Source organism: Pygocentrus nattereri, chromosome 6 (assembly GCF_015220715.1).
Source record: "Pygocentrus nattereri isolate fPygNat1 chromosome 6, fPygNat1.pri, whole genome shotgun sequence".
NCBI classification, from domain to species: Eukaryota; Metazoa; Chordata; class Actinopteri; order Characiformes; family Serrasalmidae; genus Pygocentrus; species Pygocentrus nattereri.
In genome coordinates, this window is record NC_051216.1 from 36,187,477 (window position 1) to 36,211,745 (window position 24,269).

Here is a 24,269-nt window from a genome sequence, read left to right on the forward strand (position 1 = left end):
AAGAGAAAAGCAGTTTCATATCTTAATAATTGTCAGATTCATAACATAAAAGACCTTCAGTCAATGTCCAGGCTCACAACTAGAATCAATATCCAAGGGCCTGAGAGTATCGTTTATGTAACAGATTGAATGTGAGCCGAGATGCGTCAATAAGAGCTTCAATACTGTTTTGGGCATTTTTAGTAAAGACTTTTTAGTAAAGATCTTTTTGCCATCTTCCTTCTTTGTGCATTTCTGTGCACAAGTTTCATTTAAGTTAACCTGTGCCAGACCGTTTATTTTTGCCTATAATGTTTCATTAAAGCAATTTGAATTGAAAGTTTTAGGTACTTTGACATGTACTACAGCTGAGTGCCCCCACTTACAGGCTGGTTGCTATTAAGACATTTTTTACATGGTTTCAGTCTAAACACATACTGAAACCTTCTGGAATTAGGAGAATGATGCAAAGCACAAAAAACCTGCTCTACTACTTAATCTCTTGCTCTCTCTTTTTCTACCACTCCCTCTCTCTCTCTCTTTTTCTCTCGCTCTGAAGATAGCAAGGGTGAGGTGGGGTGGGGTGGGGTGGACAGGGAGGCTTGGTAAAGTCATGATCATTTTGCAAATCAAATAATTTTTTAAGGTTATGTTAATTCACGTTTTTGCATTCCTACTTCATGCCCCAGGCCATTTGTTCTTGAGAAAGGTCCTAAAAAAGTCTGTTAGATTCATGATGTGTTCTTAAACCACAGTTTGTACCTTTGTGCTCTTGAGTGTGTTTAGATTCTGTTCTTACCTAAAAACAAATTCCAAATAATAAACCATTGGTGAATGTCAGAATCTTCCAAAAAAAATAACTGTGTAAATGGGAAAGAAATTTCGTCTTAAGAATTGTTGGTGAACGAGGCCCATTCTTCGTATCACACAATTTAAAAGACTAAATTCTTGTTTTCATACATATGATCAAATTTTAGGGACTTTTGGCTGAATTGAAAATATCTTCCAAGTTTGATTATTTCACTGTGCACCAGTGAACAGGGAAAATATTAACCAATACTATCGGTTTCACTTTCCCCTTCCCACCATCTCCACCTAACACCAAGCAAAACTTTCAGCTAGCTGAGAGACTCTCCCTAATATTATGATTTACTTGAAAATACCAGTATGGAAGGAAAACAATGATTTCATATTCCTGTTGCCTTTATATACTAAAATTAGCACATAATTGAAGAACCTCAAAGCAACATTCTTCAACTTAACACTAGACTTTTGAAAGGTGCTGAGACAAGAAAATTTACTGATTATACACACTGTAATTTATCCCACCTTTTCAGCGATTATACTTGCACACCTTTCTTCCCAGTTGACCTATAGCACCCCTTGCTGGTTAAAGAGGAAATTAAGAAGGGCTATGTGTTCAATCTGTTATGCATAGGAGCAATGGGCCTCAGTCACCAATCGTTCATAAGAAGAAATTTCTTCTTAAAACCCACTTTTCATAATGATTCTGACATTCACCAGTGTTTTCTTATTTAGGATTTGTTTTTAGGTAAGAACAAAATCTATGCACTCTCAAAAGCACAAAGTTGTGAACAATTCTGCAGCTTAAGAACATGTTATGATTTTGATGTAGACTTTTTCTTAGGACCTTTCTCAAGAACAAATTTAAGAAAAACATTTTGGAAGATATGGGTGAATGAGTGGCCGGGCGACCGGGGTCCTCTCTGTGTGGAGTTTGCATGTTCTCCCCGTGTCTGCGTGGGTTTCCTCCGGGTTCTCCGGTTTTCTCCCACAGTCCAAAGACATGCAGTCAGGCCAATTGGACGTGCTAAATTGCCCCTAGGTGTGAGTGTGTGAGTGTGTGAGTGGCTGTCTGTGTCTGTCTGTCTGCCCTGCGATGGACTGGCGACCCATCCAGGGTGTATCCTGCCTTCCGCCCGAAGACTGCTGGGATAGGCTCCAGCACCCCCCGCGACCCTGACGGAGAAGCGGCTTGGAAAATGGATGGATGGATGGATGGATGGGTGAATGAGACCCAATGTTTTGTCAAAAATAAATGAATGAACATGAAGACCGAACATTTTATTTTGGATATGCAGCCTTAAATACTGACACAAAACACAACTCAAATTCAAAACATACTGCAAACATGCCACTGTTTTTTTTGTTGTTGTTTTTTAAGCAAAGTATAAGGTAAATTAGAATAGTTATTTTAACAAGAGTTTCTGAATTCTGGGAGAACTCCTGAAATTGAATTTTTGTTAATGATTCCAGACGCTAATAAAGGTCTTAAAATTCCATGCATGTTCTAAAGCTCAGCTATGTTCTGAAATGTTACAGTTTTAGTTGGGGGATTTGAGGTCTGTAATCAGTCAAGATACACACCATCAGCCCCTGAAAAGGAAAGAGAGAATTAGATAGTGATGTGTAAAATATGTGTGCTTATACACACATGCACACTTATTCATACACATATTTACTTACCATGATTGTCCATTTGCGGTTCTCAGCCTCTGTGAACACCAGAGAGCGTGGTGAGTAGAAAACCTCATCATTCACTTCCTCTGATTTCCGTGGAAGACAGTGCAGGAAAGTCCAATCTGAAGCAGCCACACTTGCTGTCTGAGAACCAAACATACACCAGGGAAGACTCAGTAGTCTATACATTCAGTAACTCAATACTTCTAAGAATATCACTGAATAGTCACTGAATTACTCTATTGAGTAAAACACTCAATTGGAAATTGTTGTCAAGTCACAGCTGACCAACATAACACAATGACTTGTTAACGTTTAACAAAACCATCACAGCTCATTGAGAATACAGTAGATGTATACAGTATATTGTATTAAATGTATTAAAATTTGTGACATCTTAAAATTATTGTAACCAGTATTTTACCTTTATTTATGTAACATTTAAAGGTAATATGATGCCTAATATGACTACTATGACTTTAACATTACCTTTTCTACACCTTCGATTTTCTATACAAAGCTGGTTCACTATAAGTCTACATAGCGCAGGCAATTAAACCCTAAGAAGCTTCTTCTGGAAAAAGTTCAATTCTCACATACATTATTCTCTGTTACACAACGTTTACAGCCAAGGCCTTGGTTTCCTGCTTCCAAATGAATACATCATCAATTCCAGAAATTTGAATAGAATAAGTTTTGTTCACAGTGTCTTAAAATAACATCTTGTTAAAAACAAGTTTTTCTGTGTCTATATGTGTTGTATTAATGGTAGTGGTACCATTTTTATCAAACTGGCTAAAGACAGGAAAGCTGAGGGGTTAAATTAAAAGGGTTTAGATAAGATATTCACTATGTTTAGTCTCTGAGTAAAGTTGTAAATGGTTTCAAAACAGTTCCCACGCAGGTAAAGCCCAGAGCTACATATTCACTGCTGTAATTTTGTAGTTTCTGTGATGCTTATATGTTTGGTTAAATATCCGTATTATTTGTTTATTGATGTTCATTGGCTCTAAAATTCAAACATCTCTTGAGAGCAGATTGGAATGTTGTTATTATTGTGAATTCATTCCATAATAAAAATGGATGTAGTTTATTAAAGAAGAAAGAAAGAAAGAGTAACCTTGTTATTGCTTCCAGCTACAATGCAAAGTTTGACAAAGGCTATAATATAATAACAATTAAAAATAATATATATTTTAAATAATTCTTTAGTTATATCTTATTTAATTGTACATAATTATATAATTCACATTCTATAAAATTGTGATCTGGTTTCAGTCTCAGCCATTCCTGGTCACCTTCCTGACTCGCTCTCGACTGCTAAGTCTGGGTTTTGGCTCAGACTTCATTTGTCCCGGTCTCAGTCTGAACTCAGTCTCAGCTCAGACTAACTGGAGTTAGCTGGAGTTTGTCAAAATTGAGAAAACCAGAATAAAAAACTATGTTGCATTGTTCTTTTTTCTGACAAATGTAATGAGACCCTTAAGAAATCCACCGAATATGCCAATTGTTAGAACAGCAGAGTGCTTGTATCTGAATCTCTTCAGTACAACACAACTCATTCAGATAAGCTAATCTTATTAGAGTGTTCAAGAAGAAATGGCATGTCTAAACCTGTCCCATTAGTCTGCCTGTAAATGCACTGCACACTTATGGAATTTCCTGGTCTACAAAACTGAAGACATATCACAGAAGACCCATATACCTGCATAGTGATCTGGTAGCCTTGGAAATCCTTAATCCTCTTCTTCTTGTCCTCCTCCTGGCCCATGCTGACCCATGTGTCCGTCACCAGCACATTACTGCCCTGGGCTGCCTCCAAAGGCTCTGAGAACATCTGCATATCTGTACCAAACTGCACATATATAACATTAAAACAAATAATATTAATTTGTTCATGCATGCCATACAAACTTGATATACTCGATTGCTACTTGCATAATATTTTTTTTACCTTTGTAGATACACCTTCATAAATTAAAGTAAATAATACTAAAAAATACCATAAATAGGAGATTTTCTGTGAAGTGGTTTATTTCCAGTGTATTCCACTGGTCGAATGGGCTGAAATTGTAGGTGTAACAGGGGTTTGGAAATTCAAAAAATATATGTCAAAAATCATTTTTCCATTGTGAAAATCAAACCCCTTCAATCTCACCTGCTTGAAGAGATGCTGTGCCTCCCAAGTGATGGTGGCATCTGGTTCATAACCCTGAAATGTTTTGAAGAAGTTTAATTTTATTTTTAGCGTGTGTTTTATATAAAAAAAGTGTTCTCATTTTTCATGCCAATGCAGTAGGAAAATAAACTTATCTCTCCAAAACTTCACAATTACATTATAATAATTTCTTTCATACTTTATATTTTAGACAAAGTTATTTTGATCCATTAATTATGAAATTTTAGTACAGTACAAAGGTGGCATTTACAAATTATGGAAAGAAATAAGGAAATGACAGCAATGACGTGTGAGTGCACACACGTTTATCATGTTTTTGGAACACTCAATATTTTAGTCAGGTTATGGTCAGACCTTGGGTGTGGCTATTCTCAGATTGACACCCAGCTTGGGCAGTGACATCATGAGGGAGTGAAGTATGTTGTTGCCATCACCTATCCAAGCCACTGTGAGGCCCTTCAAAGAGCCATAGTGCTCCTGTAAGGAAGCACAAAAAAGGATGAGGATCCTATGTGGCATATATATATATATATATATATATATATATATATATATATATATATATGTATATATGTGTGTGTGTGTGTGTGTGATATAAACACACACCAGCCCACTTTATTAGGTACACCTTGCTAGTAAAAAGTTGGCCCCCATTTGCCTTCAGAACTGCCTTAATTCATCATGGTATACTTTCAACAAGGTGTTGAAAACATTCCTCAGAGATTTTGGTCAATATTGACATGACAGCATCACTGCAGATTTGTCAGATGCACATATATGATGTGAATCTCTCATTCAACCACATCCCAAAGGTGCTCTATTGGATTGAGATCTGGTGACTGTGGAGGCCACTGGAGTACAGTGAACTCATTGTCATGTTCAAGAAACCGGTTTGAGATATGAGCTTTGTGACATGGTGCATTATACTGCTGGAAGTAGCCATCAGAAGATGGGTACACTGTGGTCATAAAGGGATGGACATGGTCAGCAACAATACTCAGGTAGGCTGCGGCATTTAAATGATGCTCAATTGGTACTAAGGGGCCCAAAATGTGCCAAGCAAGCAATCCCCCACACCATTACACCACCACCAAAAGCCTGAACCATACCATGATACAACACAGGATGGATCCATGCTTTCATGTTGTTTAATCGAGACTCATCAGACCAGGCAACATTTTTCCAATCTTCTAAATCAAATCAAATCAAATTTATTTGTATAGCGCTTTTTACAAAGGATGTTGTCACAAAGCAGCTTTACAGAATTTTGGAAAAGACAAAGTTTCAACAGGACTGTAAGAATGTACAGAAACCCCCTGGTGGGCAAGCCAGGGGCAACAGTGGCAAGGAAAAACTCCCTCAGAACTGAGGAAGAAACCTTGGGAGGAACCAGGCTCACCAGGGGGACCCATCCTCCTCTGGTCAAACTACCTACAAGTGATTATATTACTAATATTAATAGCAGTAATATTGGTATTAGAAATAACTAGGAGTCTATGAGAACGTCAGTGAAGGGTGGGCAGCTCGTCCAAGGCAGGTGGTGGCAGCTGGGGCATGGGCAGCTGGTCTGAAGTGGGTAGCAGGAGGGCTCAGCAGTCGGTCGTCCAATTTCGGTGAGCCCGTGCAAATTGTAGTCTCAGTTTCCTTTTCTTAGCTGACAGGAGTGGCACCCAGTATGGTCTTCTGCTGTTGTAGCCCATCTTCTTCAAGGTTCGACGTGTTGTGCGTTCAGAGATGGTATTCTGCATTCCTTGGTTGTAACCAATGGTTATTTTAATTACTGTTGCCTTTCTATCATCTTGAACCAGTCTGCCCATTCTCCTCTGACCTTTCACAACAACAAGGCATTTTCATCCACACAACTGCCACTCACTGAATATTTTCTCTTTTTCGGACCCTTCTCTGTAAACCCTAGAGATGGTTGTGCGTGAAAATCCCAGTAGATCAGCAGTTTCTGAAATACTCTGACCAGCCCATCTGGCACCAACAACCATGCCACATTCAAAGTCACTTAAATCACTGTTCTTCCCCATTCTGATGCTTGGTTTGCACTTCAGCAAGTTGTGTTGACCACCTCTACATGCCTAAATGCATTAGGTTGTGGCCATGTGATTGGCTGATTAGCTATTTCTGTTAACAAGCAACTGTACCTAATAAAGTGGCATGTGAGTGTATATATGTGTGTGTGTGTGTACATACATTTAGTGTAAGCAGGTCAGCCAGTATCTGTATAGGGTGGTAAAGCTCAGATAGGCCATTGATGATTGGTATAGATGCTTCCTTTTCCAGCTCTTCCAGAAGAGAGTGATTGTACACCCGGGCTAACACGAGATCAGTCAGACCAGAGAGCACTCTGCAACACACACACATCCATTTTCCACTGCAGTGTGTAAGAAAGTATACACTATAATAAATTTCTTGTGTAGGCCATTGTGTTTGAAAGCATATGTGTCATTCATTTAGATATATGTATGAGTCCATGTTTAGACCTAGCTGTGTCTTTTGTGCTCTCATTGATTCCTAGGTGAATGTCCTGAGGGGTCAGAAAACATGGATGTCCTCCCAACAAAGAGAACCCTAAACAGAGAGAGAGAGAGAGAGAGAGAGAGAGAGAGAGAGCGAGAGAGAGAGAGAGAGAGAGAGAAACTGTCTATGTGGCAATTTTTTGTGTCCTGCGTCAGTTTTTTCTCAATTACTATTCAATTTGCTCAGTGACCATGGTGCCAGCTCCCCAATCATTGGCTTATGGTCACCCACACAAACACATACACACTATATCTCCCTCACAAACACGCATGTGCACCTGTTTCAGTGGATATGCGAGTCCTTGTGCTCCTCTTCTCAAATATCATGGCGATAGATTTACCTTGAAGAAGGGGGAGATACTAAAACACAAAAAAAAACATAAAATGCACTTTTCTGTTAATCTTAGATCGGTATATGTGATGAGCACACATGGACAAAGCGACAGGCATGCGTGTAGCGTAATGATATTAGACTGGTACTTCTCCCTGGTGCTTGATTCGGTGTTTCAAGTCCGCAGACACCCACAGGATGTGACTGATCTCGTCTGGTTTGAAATCTTTCAGCGTCAGAAAACTGCGCCCCTTCAAATTGACAGACCCTAAACAACCTCTACCCACCCTAGTGATATGAAAACGAGTTATACCGTTAGTAGAAATTCGCATGAGGCTCACAAACTAACTTTACAAACTGTAAAATTCAGTCAAGCCACGCGTGCAGCAACGTTAGCTAGTCCGGCTAAACAACGCAGAAGACTTGACCAGCTGCAAGCTGCAAAACAACACTTACCTAAAATTCTTCAATTGCTTATACTGGACTGTTTTAAGGCTGTATCGAAATGTATTCCTTAGAGTGAACATGGTGCTAGTGACTCAAAGTCTATGGTACAGAGTGGGCAAAATCAAAACTCTCCACACAGATTTCTATCGCCTTGTTCTCCACGTGGAATGTCGTCAGCCAGAGGCGGGGCTCTTCGACAACTCGAGCTTATTTTCTACCCAAAACACGCCAGTGGTTCACTGTTAAACTCTCCACGTACAAAGCCTGAATCATGAGAGAAGGGTGACTGCAGAGCCGAAGGCAGGTACTCTTGTATGTGTGTCGCGTGCGTGTTGGGGCGGGGACGGGGGCGGGGACGGGGGCGAGGGGGGGGTTCAGAACTTAAACCAGAACGAGCCCTTTACCAAGCCCTTTAGCAAGGATCGATTACTTACTGTGCCAGTAGGGCCAGTGCCCAAAGGCCTTTGATTGTCAGGGGCCTCGATGGCCTGCAGACCCTGAGGCAGCTAAAAAACTCAAGATAATTCACAGCATGTGTACAACTAGTTTTGTTTCTATTCAGCTCATACAGACATTAACAAAGGCTTAAACCAACGACCATTAATTGTCATAACAATTGCTGGTGAAAATGACATAAAATTGACAAATGCAGCCTTTAACTTATTCCTGCTGGAAGCCGTTGTAAATGTTTAGATATATATGCAGGATGGGGGAGCAGCTAAGTAGCACATTACTTCTTGTAGCTAACTACAAATGAAATGTAGGTAATAGTTACAAATGTTTGTGTATGTTAATGTACTAGTACAGGCTAAACATATAAATGAAAACACAGACTTACTTTGGCCTGCTTTAAGCTTTAGGTCAGCAATAGCCACATTTCTTGCATGTCTTAAATGTCTCTTAGCATTTGTCTTACAAGGCTGAAATCAGCTTCTCATTCTCCGGCTTCTTGTTCAAATTGTGCTGTTCCACCTTAACTGTCTGAGGTGCCAGAATGTTCTGCTGCACCATTTAAGGTGAAAGGGGAAAATTCGAATGAGAAGCTGCCGAAAGGACTTAGTGTTTGAGAGTTTCTCATTGCAGAATAAACGTACCAGGAAGCCAGCTGGAGTGATTATAAATGCAAATAAATCTGTTCATCTACAAATGATCAATGTTCATCTTAAATCTTTCTCTGTGCTGTTTCGTTAGCTGTAAGCTAGGTGAGGTTGTCTGCATCGTGCACAAAATTGTTTGGTTTGTATACAGTTAACCTGTATGTTTCTTTCTGGCACATGAGTAACTGCAGTGTCTTGTTCACACTATTAGTTGAGCTTGTTTGGTGTGTCAGGTGGAGATTCACAAACATTCTGCCAATCTGCCGTGAGCCCCGTCCCACAGCACTCACAGTGCTTGGTCTCACAGAGTAGATCCACGCCGCTCCACGTCCACACCGCAAATGAACTGCGCATGCCCGAAACTGCCGCTGACCCCGCCCCCTATTTACAGAGTGGGATGTAAATATAAATTAAAAAAATATTTAAAAGTTGAAAAAACTAAGTAACTTTGTCAAAGCGTCTCTTTTAAGGTCACATTGCCGGTCCCAAGGCCAGATAAAGGAGGAGGGTTGAGCGTAGAGTAGCAGTTCCACCCCACATAAGTCTTTTGATTAAATTTGATATGCTAACATTTAACAACACAGGACAAAATTGATTTATAGAATTTGTGTAAAAATGATTTATGTAATGTGGGTCTAGACAAAGCATTAAAGTCATGAATTTATTTTGAGAAGTGACGGCCTATTTCAAAGGCAATAAAAAAAGAATCAACAGAAGAAGTTAATTTATTCCGAGTTTATTTGTAGTTCCAACATATTTAGGGTGTTTTTTACTCCCTTTTTTTTTCTCCCACAATGTTATTCCTTTACTCTACAGCTTCAAATACACGCAAATAGACCATTATGCAAATTAGGCGATGACATCATTTAGCGACTTCTAGCGACTTTTAGAACAGCCAATAGCTACTTTCCTTACGGTGGAGTTGGCAACACTGCGTTGATCTACTGTGCACTTGGAGATGGTCATTTCTGGATGTAGCAGCCACAGCCCAGGTGGAGCTCATCATCTAGACGTAGTGACTACAGTTCAAGCACATCACAGTAACTGAGGGTTGTAGGGAAAGATGACCAGAGAAACGGAGAACGAAACACCAGGTGAGATGTGGATGTTTAATCTCTGTATTGCAGGCATTCACAACTTGTTAGTTAAAAGTGCGAAAATGGTTAAAATATTCCTTTGGTGAATGAAATAAGTTAGCCTCTTAGATCGTGTGTGTTTACAACAGTGAAAAACCGCGAGTGTGTAATACTGAGGGGGTGTTAGTTTCTCTGCCTCCGTTAATCATGTGCCTGAGCTTTGAGCTATTTTAGGACGGTAGTATTAAGTTCGTTAACAGTTTGCTGTTTGCCATGTGTGTTTGTGTGGATGAGAAACCTTTGCGTGGTGCTCTGAATATTTTCCTGACCTTATCACTGCTGACTACAGATTCTGGAGCTGTATTTACTTTTGGGAAAAGTGAGATTGCTGACAATGTGCCCAGTAAATTTTGGCTGAAGAACGACAAACCTGTACAAATTTCATGTGGACATTCGCACTCAGCCTTCGTGACAGGTTATAACAGCTATATAATCTATTAATAATGTGACCAGAATGCGCGTTGCATTTTCAAGTGATTTAAAGACTCTGTCTCTTTGTCTGTTTCTCTCTCTCTCTCTCTCTCTCTCTCTCTCTCTAGAGCAGGGTCGTCTGTTTGTGTTTGGCAGTAACAACAGGGGCCAACTTGGTCTGGAAACTAAAGGCCCTATAACCAAACCAGTCTATGTGAAAGGTTAGACATGTACCTACCTAATAAACAAACAAACAAAAAAAAACTAACGAGGACGTATTGTTTATACTGTGAGCAGAACTTATTAGAAATGTTATTTAATTTGATTACAGCCTTGAAAGGTGAGAGAGTTCAGTTTGCTGCCTGTGGGACCAATCATACTATTGTAAGCACTTGTAAGTACTCTAATATGGAACTACACAGCCAAGAGCACTAATAAAGAGAATAAATAGCTGATGACTAGCTGTATATGCGGCATTATGTGTGCATGTGGGTGTTCACAGCACAGGGGGAGATATTTGCAACTGGAAGAAACAACGAGGGCCAACTTGGTTTAGGCCACTGTGATGACAGAACCTCCTTTGAGCTGCTCCACCCATTCTGTGATCGTGCTCCAATTAAACTGCTCTCTGCTGGATGCAACACTTCAGCTGCACTGACAGGTAACACTGTGTATGTGTAGAATGTAGTAATATCCAGCAGATTTAATGTGATACCTTTGTGTATGTTTGTTGCAGTGGATGGAAGGCTTTTTCTGTGGGGCGATAATTCTGTTGGTCAGCTTGGTCTGGGGTCAGAGAAACATGTGTTGCTGCCACAAGAGCTGAAAGTAGGCCGTCCCATTGTATGTGTCTCGTGCGGATCCAGTCATTCAGTTGTAAACACTGGTAAGATCTCCTTCACAACAAGTGTTTGACTCAACCAATCGACCACAGGCAACACCTTTAAAGGGATAGCTTGAAGAAACACTCAAATTTGCTGAATTTGTTTTTTAGCCTGAATGCAGTCAATTTTCCAAGAGTGTGGTGTCTGACAGTTTTTATTATTATTTTTTTGGTTTTGCACTGGAGGTATGAGGCTAGTGTAGCTAATAAATAATACAAATGTCTAGGGCTTGGAAGTGTGATGTCGTACACAGTGTTTTATCTCACTATTGTGGCAGGGTACGTCAGTTCACAGATCAGATCTGAATCAAGCCAAACAGACCAGAAAGGAGGATTTAATAAGCTATTCAGATACAGCTCTAATTATACGAGGCATCACATATCAAAAACCAAAGTTTTTACCTCTCAAAACATGCTGTTTTCCAGCTGCACAGTATGAGATTAAGTAAGTTAAGCTATGACTGGTCTAAGCAACATACGCTGAGCTGCCGGATTATTAGCATTTACTTATCCTTTTTCCTAAAAAACTTTAGACTCTTTGCCTTTTCAGTGTAAATGTAAGATTTGTGTGATGTAATATGGATTGTTATTGTACAATACAGCAATTCTGTCACGAGTTTGCTAGCCACACATGTAAGACAATAACTTAAGCCACATGCTAGCTAGGAAAAAATCTGTGAATGGAAAAGCAGGAAACTTTAACATATGCAGATCACTATTACACTCATTGTTTGCGAGGTTGTGTGGACACGTACCATCAATTAATCTAGTTTCTTCAATATAAAGTTGCTTGCCATTCTTCTGAAGTTGGTTAAGATACTGTCCAATTTCATTTGATTTGGTATTGTGGCATGTTTACAAAATATTTCGGATGTTAGTTTTAGGCTATGTGTTAGAAGCCACCCCAGAGGGGTGTGTACATGTGTCTAGAAAAAGGGAAACATGAACTTGGTGGGAGAATGTGTTGTTAGAGATAAAAAAGCTTCACTTGTGTATGATGTGGCTGTGGCTAACACAAGCATTGCCCCTTTAATAGTGATGAGTGCTATAACTGGTGTCAGAAGTAAAAGTTTAGCTGCTGGGTGGTATTGAGATGGTTTGGCCTGTAGCTGCTAGGCTAAGCTGCTTGCAGCTAGTGACCTAGCACTCTACTTGAACAGAACAGATAGCTGCGTGGGGAAACCACGTGATCAGTCTGTGAATCCTGGGGGTTGGAGTTTTCTAAGATGGAGTCCCCTAGCATGTGATTGATCACGTGGTCTCCCCTAGCACTCTGGGAGATGAAGTCCAGCTCCTTCGCTGAATGCGTGACAGCAGTAAAGTACAGATACAAAAAATGACTTAAGTACAGTAACAAAGTACTTGTACTTCATCTTGATGGCAGCATAAGTTGGTCCAAAACTTGTTTATATCGTTCTGCAATAATGGTGACTTCACTGTCATTATTGCTGAACAATGGCAAGTCTCCCATGCCATATATACTATTGCATACCCATATCATCATGGATGCTGGCTTTTGAATTGTGTGTTAATAAGAAACTGCATGGTCTCTCTCCTCTGCAGTGCAGAGGACACATTGTCTATGTTTCAAATATTGATTGGACCACGGGTCAGTTTTCCACTTCACCTTAGTCCATCTTAATTGAATTTGGGCCCAGAGAATGTGGCAGTATTTCTGGATCCTGTTTATATATGGTTTCCTCTTTCGTGCAATTCTCTTTGCATTTGTGGATGTAGTGACAAGTTATATTCACAGATGGTTTTTGGAAGTGTTCCAGAGCCCAGGCACTGATTTCCACTACAGCATTCTGTCTGTTTTTAATGCAGTGCAGTCTGAGGGCCCGAAGACCACGGCCAGCCAATATTGGTTTTCAGACTTGTCCCTTGAACACAGACATTCTTTGAATTATCTGATGTAGCATAGATGATGAAATTCCCAAGTTCTTTGCTGTTTTAAGTTGAGAAATATGCCTGTGCAGTCTTGTACAGAGTGGCGAATCCCTTAAAGACTCTCTGGGATGCTCTTTTTATATGCAATGATGTTACTGACCATAACTGATGTGTTGCCAATTAACCAAATTCGTTGCAAGATATTTCACCAAATGTTTCTTTAGTATTACACAACTTTACCAGTCTTTTGTTGCCTCGTCCTAACTTTTTTGAAACATTGTTATGGATTTTCAATTAAGTATAGGATTTAAATTGTTTACACATAATTGCATTGTTTTATTTACATTTTGCACAGCATCCCAACATATTTGGAAATGTGGTTGCAAAAACAAAATAATCAGCAATTTATTTTTAGCTAATGCTGTGTAAGTGAGTATATGTAGCATGGAAACGAAGAATGAACCCTGCCAATACGATCGTATAATACAGCACAATGTGAATGCCATTCCCAAGCCTTATACTCCAACAATGTGCACACTGAAAATCATCACTTCCCTCAAACCACAAATTAATGCCTTATGTTGTTTCTGATACTGTATAATTGACACATTATTATCTATAAAAACAGACAAAATTATGTACAAAATTCACACCTCAAGTAGGCCCCTTCTACTGCTATTAGTTATGCAGTGCATTGTAAATCACACTACCAAATAATATCTTTTCAATTTTCTCCTATGAAAAAACATTGCCCCTCAATATCTTATCAACCATTCTTGATTCTGCCTTTGAAAGTGGTGTTAAACACAGATCCAACAAGATTAATTTGGGTGCAAGATTAATTAGTAATTATGCTTTTGTTGTTATTTGGGTTTGGGTGTGTGCCAGACATTGGGGATGTATTTACATTTGGCGAGACTGCAGACGGTAGACTCGGCCTCTCTGCTGAGCAGCTGGTCAATCACAGACAACCACAACAGGTGAGCACTCTGGAAGGGGTGCTACAGGTAGCATGTGGAGGCACACATACTCTAGCACTAACAGGTGAGAGCTAAAATATATACACATACACACACACATTGACACAATAATGTGATTCAGTTGCTCACTCTCTCCCTCTCTCTGTCTCTCTCCTAGAGAATAAATTGTACGCATTTGGTCGTGGTGAGTTTGGGCAGTTGGGTTTGGGAACATTTGTCTTTCAGGCAGATGTACCAGCTGCTGTTGGCCACTTCAGAAAAGGGAGGGTCACTTGTGTTGCCTGTGGAGAAAACCACACTGCCCTCATCACAGGCAAGCTTCACACATACACAGACAGACCCTTCCTCAGAAAAATATGGAGGTGGAACTCTCAGGTTATAGATCTTAATGCATATTTTTGTATATTTCTGTTTGTAGGTATGCTATATAGGTTTTTCTGTATATATTCTTCTTTTTATATTGTATCACCCTTATTATTTTAACTGTCCTGTGTTGTATGACCCTTTGGAAATCTATCAATCTTTCTATCTAAGAAACTAAAAACAAGGGGCTCTACTTTTGTGATCTGAGAGCAAGTGCCAAAATACACACATAGTAAGAATTCACATTTTAGTTAAATTTGATATTTTAACTTTTAAGGTGTTGTTCAAAAATATTTAAAAATTCTATATTGTATATTCATTCTATACAAGTAAAGTCTAAAATGAGCTTGCGCTTATATATAAGAGTTCATATATAATATTTTGTAAAATAATATATACCCAAAAAGTACTATTATTAGAAGTTTCCAGTCATCTGAAATGGAGTCACTGCACTTTGCTGGTCTCAAAGTCCACCTTACCCTCAGATGAAGTCATGACAGATACCACTGACTTCTCGAGATCGGACCAGTCTTAAAGATGAGACTATATTTTAAGACGAGTTTATGCTTTTTTTTAAAAATGCAGGTCATTCCAAAGAATTCACATACTACACATATCTTGCCCCTGTCAGATACATTTCAAATACATTGGTTAAATTTTTGCATATTTATCACACTAGAATATTTCAGACCATGAAACTACTTTTAATATTAGACAAAGAAACACAATTAAGTACAAAACACTGTTTTTGAATGATGATTTCATTTATTGCCCCACCTGGCCCTTGTGTAAAAACAGTAATTACCCACTTGGCTACTAAATCAATGTCACGATTGGCCCCTCCCAGTCCTGTATGTGTTTGCGTTTTGTTATAGTCCACGTGCTTCTTTGTTTTGGTATCCATAGTCTTGCCCTTTGATTTGTAACTCCGCCCCTGATTGTTTTCACCTATCCCTTGTCTTCCGGGTGTTGTATTTAAGCCCTGTGTTTGCCCTTTGTTTTCGCTGGTGTTTGTTTGAATCTCTGTTTGCTTTGTTTGGTGTTATCTGCTCTGTTGTTTGAACCCGCTTATTGCTTAATGTTTGTCTTTCATGTCTGACCCCTATTCAAACCCCTGGACTGTCTTGACCCTGATTTTGGATTTGCCCTTAATAAATTTCAATTCATTACTGGGTTCAATTTCACTAGCCACACTTGGGTATGATTATTGCCAGACCTCACTTAACAAATAGAACCTGTCAAAAAGCAGCACATGATGCTAGTTGATCCATAGATGGCTCCCAAGAATTTTGGGATAATATTCTGTGGACTGATGAGAAAGATATGGGTCCCATTACATTTGGTGTAAAGCTCACCAGAGACCATCACACTACCACCTCCATGTTTGACTGTTGGTAGGATATTTTTTTTTGGTGGAATGTGTTGTTAGCTTGGACGGAGTGCAGGACCTGAACAACTTGTCATAATTGATTCATTTTGCTGTCTATAAGAAAATTCTGAGCGAGAATGTCCAGCTGTCAGTTTGTGACCTTAAGCTGAAGCACAGTTAGGTTAGGCAGCAAGACAATGATCTGTAGCACACAATAAGCCCACCTCTGAATGGTGTAAAAGACAAAATTAAGGTTTTGGAGTGGCCGAGTCAAAGTTCTGACTTGAATCCCATTGAAATGCTGTGGCAAGACCTTAAACAGGCAGTTGATGCTCCAAACCTTCCAGTGTAGCTGAATTAAAGCAATCTGCAGAATTCCTCCACAGAGATGTGAAAAGACTCATCACAAATTATCAAAAACATTTGATTGCAGTTGTTACTGTCAATGGTGGCCCAAAAGGTTATTAGGTTTAGTTTTAGGGGCAATTACGTTTTCACATGGGTGGTATAGGTTTTGAATAAATCTTTATTTTCTATAACTGGAATGATTGTTTGAAAGCAGCATTTTGTGTTTAATCATGTTGTCAATCTTATATGATTATTAGTTGGATGATCTGATAACTTGTAAATGTGACTAGCAAAAACATGACATCTAATGGGGAAAAGACTTTTTCACAGCACGGTTTACACTGTATACACTCACTGTGCACTTTTTTATGAACAACATACTCATACTGGGTAGGTCCTCTCTCTGATCTCAAAATTCCACAAGATGTTGGAAACATTTCTTTGCGAATCTGCTTTATGTTTACATGATTGCACTTTGAAGTTCCTGCAGACTTTTCAGGGGCACTTCCATGCTGTCTTTTTCCTGTTTATGGATAATTTACAACAACATGATTGCAATAAAATTTCCATTTATATGAAAACACTCATTCAAAAAATTCAATACATTCAATTTGTCATTGGTGAGATTCAGTCACAATGTTGACTGACTATTGTGTGCATCTTAGTGACATCAGCAAAAGTCATTCTCAGTCAGGCCCAAGGCCTTAATGGTTCCCAAATAGTCATCTTTTACCCAGTTATACAAAGATAGATTTCCAACCCTTGTAGCACAGGCTACTGCCATGTCTGGTAGGATAGGGTGATGGATATGACCAAGTCCTTAATGTCTTCTCACAGCATCCTTCTCTAGGAACATGTCACAGGCCTCACAGAGACAAAAAACTAAAGAATTGATGATAGATAATCTACAACTTTTAACCATATCCCAACGGTGTTGTATTGGATTCAGATCCAGTGATTATTTAGTCCACTGAAGAACACTTAACCCATTCTCATGTTGTAATGGCGGGGTAGAGTACCAGACACTTGCGGATGAAAGGAAGAGAGAGTTTAATCACCCGATAATGAGAGGATCCAAAAAGGGGCAAAAAAAATCAAAGTCAGAGTCCAATCCAAAAAGGTCATACACAGATCAATCCAAACAGGTAACAGTACAAGAAGGCTAGACAAGAATCGAAAACGAGATAAACGTGGCAAAGGATCAAAACACAGGACAGGCCAAAAAGACAGAATGGAAACATTCAGTAATTACATAGCAATACCTCACAATGTGTCTATCTGAAGCCCGGGCTGAAATACTGTAAACTGACTAATGTGTACAGGTGTAGTGAGTCTGTAATCTGGGGACTGAGATCGCTGATAGGACCGTTGGGGAAACACAAGATCTGCCGTAGACTCTTGGGTATTTTGAGTTCTCTCCTAAGATGGAGTCCGAAAGCACATGATCCATCAAGTGATCACCCAGAGCATTCTGGGAGATGAAGTCCGTTTCTCCGTCAGAGACGGCTGAATGTATGACACATGTTCATGTAACCAGTTTGAGGCAACTTTTAGCCATTAGAAAATGGGTAAATTGTGGCCATGAATGGATGCAAATTGATCGGCAAAAATACTAGGATGTAGATTCAAGTAATGATCGGTATTAAAGGGCCCAGAGTCTGCCAAGAAAAGATTCCCCACCATTACACCACCCCCATCAGCAAGGACTTTGACTCAAGGCAGGTGCCTCAGCAGAAATTGAGACCAGGATACGTTTTTCTAGTGTTCTGCTGTCCAGTGTTGGTACCCAAATAATCTCAGCTTTTTGTTCATGGCTGACAGAAGTGGAACCCAACATGGTCTTCTGCTGTTGTAGCCTGTCCGCCTTAAAGTTTGACATGGTCAAACCAGTTTGCCATTGACCTCTTTCATCAACAATAAGTCTTTCCACAGAATTGCCACTCGATATTTATTCTTCATTGCACCATTCAGAGTAAATTCTAGACACTGTTGTGCAAAGTGAAAATCCCAGGAGATCATCAGTTAAAGCACCAATTTATACCAACAAGCATGCCATGGACAAAATCACTGGCATCACATTTTCCCCCATTCTAATGACTGACATGAATATTACCTTAAGCCTCTAGCCAGTATCTACATGATTTTATGCACTGTACTGTACTTCATGCAATCCCAGTTTTTGTGGATTAGATAATTGCATGAATGAGCATTATGTTCATTATAAAGTGCTCAGTTGAATGTATACTTTAAATATATGCCTGGCCACATATTGTCCATTTCAGAGCTTCTGTCTCTAAAGTTTAGTAAACATAGCTAATGTAGCACAGCCTGCCAGTAAGACTTGAGTTGCTAATTTTAAATCTAATGAATCACAATGAATAGCATAATAGTAAAAAAAGTTGACTTAAATAGCACTTCACAACTAGAACAGATCAAAGAGGTTTACCTCTTTTTAGGTTTACCCCTAAAAAAATATACAAGTAACTGAAGGAAATACAGTGAAAAAAAACACCCATAGTTACATATCACTGTTTAATTCAACCAAAATAAAAGAAGACTGAAAATAGCTAAAATAAAAGCAGATATATAAATCTTAGCCAATATAAACTTGGTGCAAATGGGGAAAATGTACTTAAGCCTAACCCAGTTAGCAGTATGCTGGGGATATACCATTAATATGCATTTGTGCCTGCACAAAAAAGACCCCAAAGTCTATTTCTCTATATGACATAGTAATAATGGTGACATAGATACAAAGCTTTGCTGTGTTTTAATTTAGATAGTGGTCTCCTCTACACATTTGGAGATGGTCATCATGGGAAGTTAGGCCTTGGAGATGAAAACTTCACCAATCAGTTCACTCCAACTGTGAGCCAGCGCTTCCTTGACTACACTGTAATGGCTGTGAGTTCCAGGCCTTAACTTAACATGTGTATATGCATGTATTTAATGTCGACATTTGCCTAAGTTTTTTATGTATTTGTTTTGTTTGTACTTCTGACTACATATTCATGCATCATAGGTTGCTTGTGGGTCCAGTCACACACTGGTATTTGCACACTTGCGGCACCAAGAAAGTGAAGATGTTTGTTTGGAAGATGGAGATGTCACCTACCCACGCCTAGACAGGTGTTATACCTCAATGTTGATGGGACAGACAGTTGAGGATGTCCATGAACCTACAACCACACCTGTTTTACAGCCTTTTATCTTCCCTGCCTCTCTACCTGCCTCTCATCGCTGGAGCCTATCAGCACGTTTTAGACGAAGACAGCGGGTTGGAAATTCATCAGTCTTGGCAAACCATATATTGGAATTTAGTGTTTGAATGCATTATGTTGTCTTATGAAACTAATATGGAGTTCGTGTAGTTAAGAGAGTGAGGAATTGAAATGTGGAACCACATATGAGCACTTGCAATTTGCAGGGTTAACAGAGATTTTCTCAGACCATTAGCCACATTTGTGAGTGTGTATTTCTCTGTATGTGAATCTGTGTATGTGTGTGTATGTGTGTACAGGGTTCCTTAGAGCAATTTGGGGCATGCTTTCGCAATCTTCCTCCTTTAGCAACAGGACTCGCCTCCCAAAACATCCTTCTTCCCAAACCACCCCCAAGAACCTCCAAAAGACATTCTTACAGACACCCCCACACAGATGGATCCACTGAGGCACTCAATCAAAATGAAACTTGTTGCATCAATAGTACTCCTTGCTCATCTTCGGGTACACACCTCAATTTAATTCTTAATATGCTTAAACATTATTAGTTAATATTTAAGATGTTGAGAAAAATGTATTTCTCTCTCTGAATATTACAGAACACAGACAGGATTTCAGAGGTCCTCACAAATTTAGTCCTTCCAACAAGGTAAGTCAAAACTGCCTCTGTGTAATCTACAATGGAGTGCTGTGACAGTGAACTAAAATTGGTTATTTTTCCTGCATATTTATGAAATTTGCATTAAAAATGAGAAGATTCTAAAGTCTAAAGAGTCTAAAACATAAAGCTTTTATTTATGGGTAATGTTTTTCATGCGTCCTAAACCAAACTGGAACCAGAGCATGTGAGGGCAGACATTTCTGCTCATAGCTTTTCTGTAATGACACCAAGTTTTCCATTTCACACTCCTTGCTTGCTCCTCATTCATGTCAGAGAACCCCATGTCTGCTCCATATGATCCATTCTTGTAATGTTTATTTTGTCCTGAATGTATAGACAGGGCGCCTCACTCGTTATTTAATTAAATATTTAATTTATGGCCGTTATTGAACAATAATCAACACTTTTTTCAGATTGTATAGTCTTGAAGCCAAGTCCCAGTCACAAGCTAGAAAACTGCCGAGGGTAAACAAACGCACATGCTTTTACAAAAATATTCATCCAATTTCAAAGTGCCATATTTGTACAACCGTGAAGTGCCGCGGAACCAATTATATATGAATTGAAAGAGGGGGTCAGAGTTGCTGACTGTCATCGGAAGATGGCTCCCTCAGTCTGCAAGGAGATGACGACCCTTGAGCAAATAGTGTTTTGCATTCTCCACTTTAATAAGAGTGAATCAGTCGGCAGTGAACCTACAGTAACGCAGGGCGTCCGTCGTTGGTTCCACAACATTGGATGATCTCCGAAATCGCATCGATAGAGCCGTGAATGCAGTAACAACAAGATGCTCCATTGAGTGTGCCAGGAATTTGACGATCGCATTGATGTTATCTGTACAGCCGGGCGAGGTCATACTAAGCACTTTAAAATTACATAATAAACTTCATGCTCAATTAAACCATTTACAGTTTACTGCATTGTTCTGTAATGATTTAAAAGTGAAATCATGTTGAAATCGGGTGAATCTTTTTAAATCGCTGTGGTGTGCGCCCGCACCCCCGGACCCCAATGGCGGCTGTGAGAGCCTGCCGAAAGGCTGGGCACGAACCGAGAGTTGGGCGGGGGGCGAAGCGCAAAGCCCGAGCTCTGCCGAGGGACGAGATTGACGCGAGTGCCGGCAGGAGAAGGACGTCGCAGGCAAGTAGCGGCCTCGCTGTGAAACAGGTAGCGGGGCCCGGGCGGCGGAGCTCCGGACTCGTTCCTTGCCCTCGCCGGGGCTCTCACAGCCACCATCGGAGCCTGGGGAGCTGGCGGACGCCACAATCACGTGGTATAATCATCTTTACACAAGACTAACTCTGTGTAATGTCTGCAGAACTTTGTTGTGATTGATGAGAATTTCCAGTATGTAGGTCTGCCTAACAGTTCCACAGCACAGACACTGTGTGTCCTAATGTACAAGCTGTACAAGCAGTCTGCCCCATCGCTCATGTCGCACAGAGGTATTCTTTGTTGAAAATATAGACTGGTTGGCCCACGGGATCTAGTAATATGGAGCGATTTTGGAGGAAGAGAGAATAATGACACATGCTTCCTGAAAAGCCTCTCCAAGCATGTCATTCCAGTTCCTACTCCGCTCTCGCTTCAACCCACTCACTTGCTCTGACTTGGAACAATAACTTTTTCAGCAGAGCATGAGTATTGGCACAAATGGTTTACAAGTGTTTCTAATGGTTCTGTGTTCCCTTAATTAAATACAAAAATCTAATTTCTCCAAAATAGTTTAGGGTGTAGGAAAAAACAAACAAAATTAAGAAAATATTTTTCATCTAAAATACATATTACATGAATACACAGTATTAATGCTGGTCATTGCACAAAAAATAAGCTGGTAAAATCTGGTGAGAATGTCAGGTGACAAAACTTTCTTTATGTTTTGCCAGAAACCCAGGCAGAGAAAAGAGAAGATGTCAAGACAGATCTCTGTAGGACAGGCAAGCATAAGGCCAGACATTACCCTTTGTGAGGCCTTGCCCATTAAACATTTGGCTGGGTCTATGTCCTGTTACTCACAAAGAGGCTGTTCATCCCCAGATAGTATAAAGCATAAGAAATGCAAAACAGACTGTCCAGAGGCCTACATTAATGTAACAGAAACAACCTTTGGTAGCCCATGGTCATGCTGTGAACCTGTTTCTAAAGCAAGCATAAAAAATACTGTGGCTATCAAAAGTAAAAAAAAAGAAGTCAATAATCAACAAACAACAGGCAAGTCATCTCCCTTGAGAATGATGATGGAGGGAAACGCTGAAGAAGCCAAACTAAAGATCAAAACTGGAAAACAAGACACATTTATTATATCCACAGCAGTGTATGGTCAAGACACGTCTTTGGGGAAAGTTCAACAGGAGCTCAAATCCAGTCCAGGCAAAGTTCAAAAGCCCAAGGCTTCAGCTGTCAAAATTCAAAAAGAGGTCAAGTCTACTGTAGATACAGTTCATCAATTAATAAGAACTCCAACAAAAGTTCAAAATATGACATCTTTGCATCTCATAGCACAAGAATTCAAGACCAGTACTACAGAGAGAGGTGCTAAAAAGACCAAATCTCTTAATGTACAGTCTAGTGGTGTTAAATTTCAAGAAGACAAATCAGACCCTGTGGTAAATGTACACAGAGGGGTAACATCTACCCTCAGTAAGGTTCAAGAGGTCGATTCTGCTCCTTCCAGAGTTCAAGAGGTAAAGTTGACCCAAGCCAATGTGCAAAAACAGGAAATGTCTGTACCTGTGAAAAATCCAGAAAAACTCATGGATTCAAAAAAGATACAGAGTAGTACTAAAAGAGGCAAAGGCAAGATAAGGGGAAAAAAGAGAAAGCGAAATGAGGACATCCACCAAGATGAAGGACGGCATGAGAAACAAATTTCAGTTGACCAAAACCCTATTGCAATGCATAGTCCTTTATCTGCAGTTTCTTTACATGCCACAAGAGGGGAGGAGGTTGGAGGACAGGAATTCAAAAGAATGTCAGAAAAACTAAAGGGGAAATGGTTGGAAGGTGAGAACACAAGGTTTCAGCTTGAGCGCATATACCACGAAAAAGAGTGTACAAGACGTGTCAAAAGTAAAAAAATCACAAATGACAGTATTAAAATGGTCAGCTCACCCATTGAGTTCAATATGTCAACATTTAAAAAAATAGCAGCCTCAGAAGAAAGCCAAGCAGTGACCAATGGCATGCCTTCGTCAAAAACCAACAGCTCATTGTCCAGTAAATCATCAACTCAGTACAAAGAACAGTCAACATCCAGCTTATGGTCAACCCCTGACAAAGAACAGTTAGCAGTCATTGGATTACCAAACACAGCAAACAATCAGTTGCTTTCCAGTAAATCATCAAACACAGCTAAAAGCCAGCCAGCATCAAGTAACTGGTTCAATCCAACAATTATGCAGTTAGATGAGATAGATAACAGTCAGTCACCATTAAAGGAAAAGGAAGTGGTCGGCAAAACAGTGAATAAAAGCAAATTAAAACTCTCAGAACAAGCATTTGTAACAGAGAATCAAGAGATGGACAGGAAACCACAAGCCAAACAGAGCCCAACTCTGGATAATGTAGTATCTGTTCTATCAACCCCAGCTGTGGCTTGTTCCATGCCACTCCTAATTGAAGCAGCAAAACTTGGCATTAACAATAAACTACAACCTTCCTCTGAAACTTCACAAATTAGTGACATTGCAAAAAAGCCTGAATCATCTTCATATTCATCTGTCCAGTCACCCCAAGAAACAAATGGTGTTGCTGTACTTGGGAAGAGGCCATCAGTGAGAATCAGCATTCTTCAAGACCAGAAAGAAGAGAAGAACTGCATAGATCTGAACCAACCAGCAATCAGTCAAATTGAGGAAGACAAAATAAGTACAGACATAGAAAACTGCAGGAGAGGAGGTTATTCTGAAGCTGGAGAAACAGAACAGATTTCACATGGAGAGGAAAAATCAAATAGGGCAGAACACCAG

General features: G+C 39.7%; 2 protein-coding genes across 2 annotated transcripts in view; one reads left to right on the forward strand and one right to left on the reverse strand.

The window, feature by feature from the left end:
• Positions 1-2,047: 2,047 nt before the first annotated feature.
• Positions 2,048-8,249, reverse strand: otc (ornithine transcarbamylase). Its single transcript, XM_017706597.2, has 10 exons — positions 7,952-8,249; positions 7,645-7,783; positions 7,443-7,524; positions 7,129-7,216; positions 6,839-6,992; positions 4,994-5,116; positions 4,619-4,672; positions 4,166-4,315; positions 2,467-2,604; positions 2,048-2,376 (listed from the first exon to the last, which is right to left on the reverse strand). The coding sequence occupies exons 1-10, from the start codon at positions 8,020-8,022 to the stop codon at positions 2,317-2,319; spliced, it is 1,059 nt and encodes a 352-aa protein (XP_017562086.1). The 5' UTR covers positions 8,023-8,249; the 3' UTR covers positions 2,048-2,316.
• Positions 8,250-10,327: 2,078 nt separating this feature from the next.
• The window catches only part of rpgra (retinitis pigmentosa GTPase regulator a), a 51,979-nt gene continuing 38,037 nt past the window's right edge, over positions 10,328-24,269 (forward strand). The window contains exons 1-11 of the mRNA XM_037539446.1: positions 10,328-10,590; positions 10,715-10,807; positions 10,918-10,980; positions 11,089-11,247; positions 11,323-11,472; positions 14,248-14,403; positions 14,497-14,652; positions 19,199-19,323; positions 19,442-19,696; positions 19,940-20,144; positions 20,240-20,289. Coding sequence (XP_037395343.1) covers positions 10,389-10,590; positions 10,715-10,807; positions 10,918-10,980; positions 11,089-11,247; positions 11,323-11,472; positions 14,248-14,403; positions 14,497-14,652; positions 19,199-19,323; positions 19,442-19,696; positions 19,940-20,144; positions 20,240-20,289 — 1,614 coding nt within the window. The 5' untranslated portion in view covers positions 10,328-10,388. The remainder of the gene's footprint in view (positions 10,591-10,714; positions 10,808-10,917; positions 10,981-11,088; positions 11,248-11,322; positions 11,473-14,247; positions 14,404-14,496; positions 14,653-19,198; positions 19,324-19,441; positions 19,697-19,939; positions 20,145-20,239; positions 20,290-24,269) is intronic.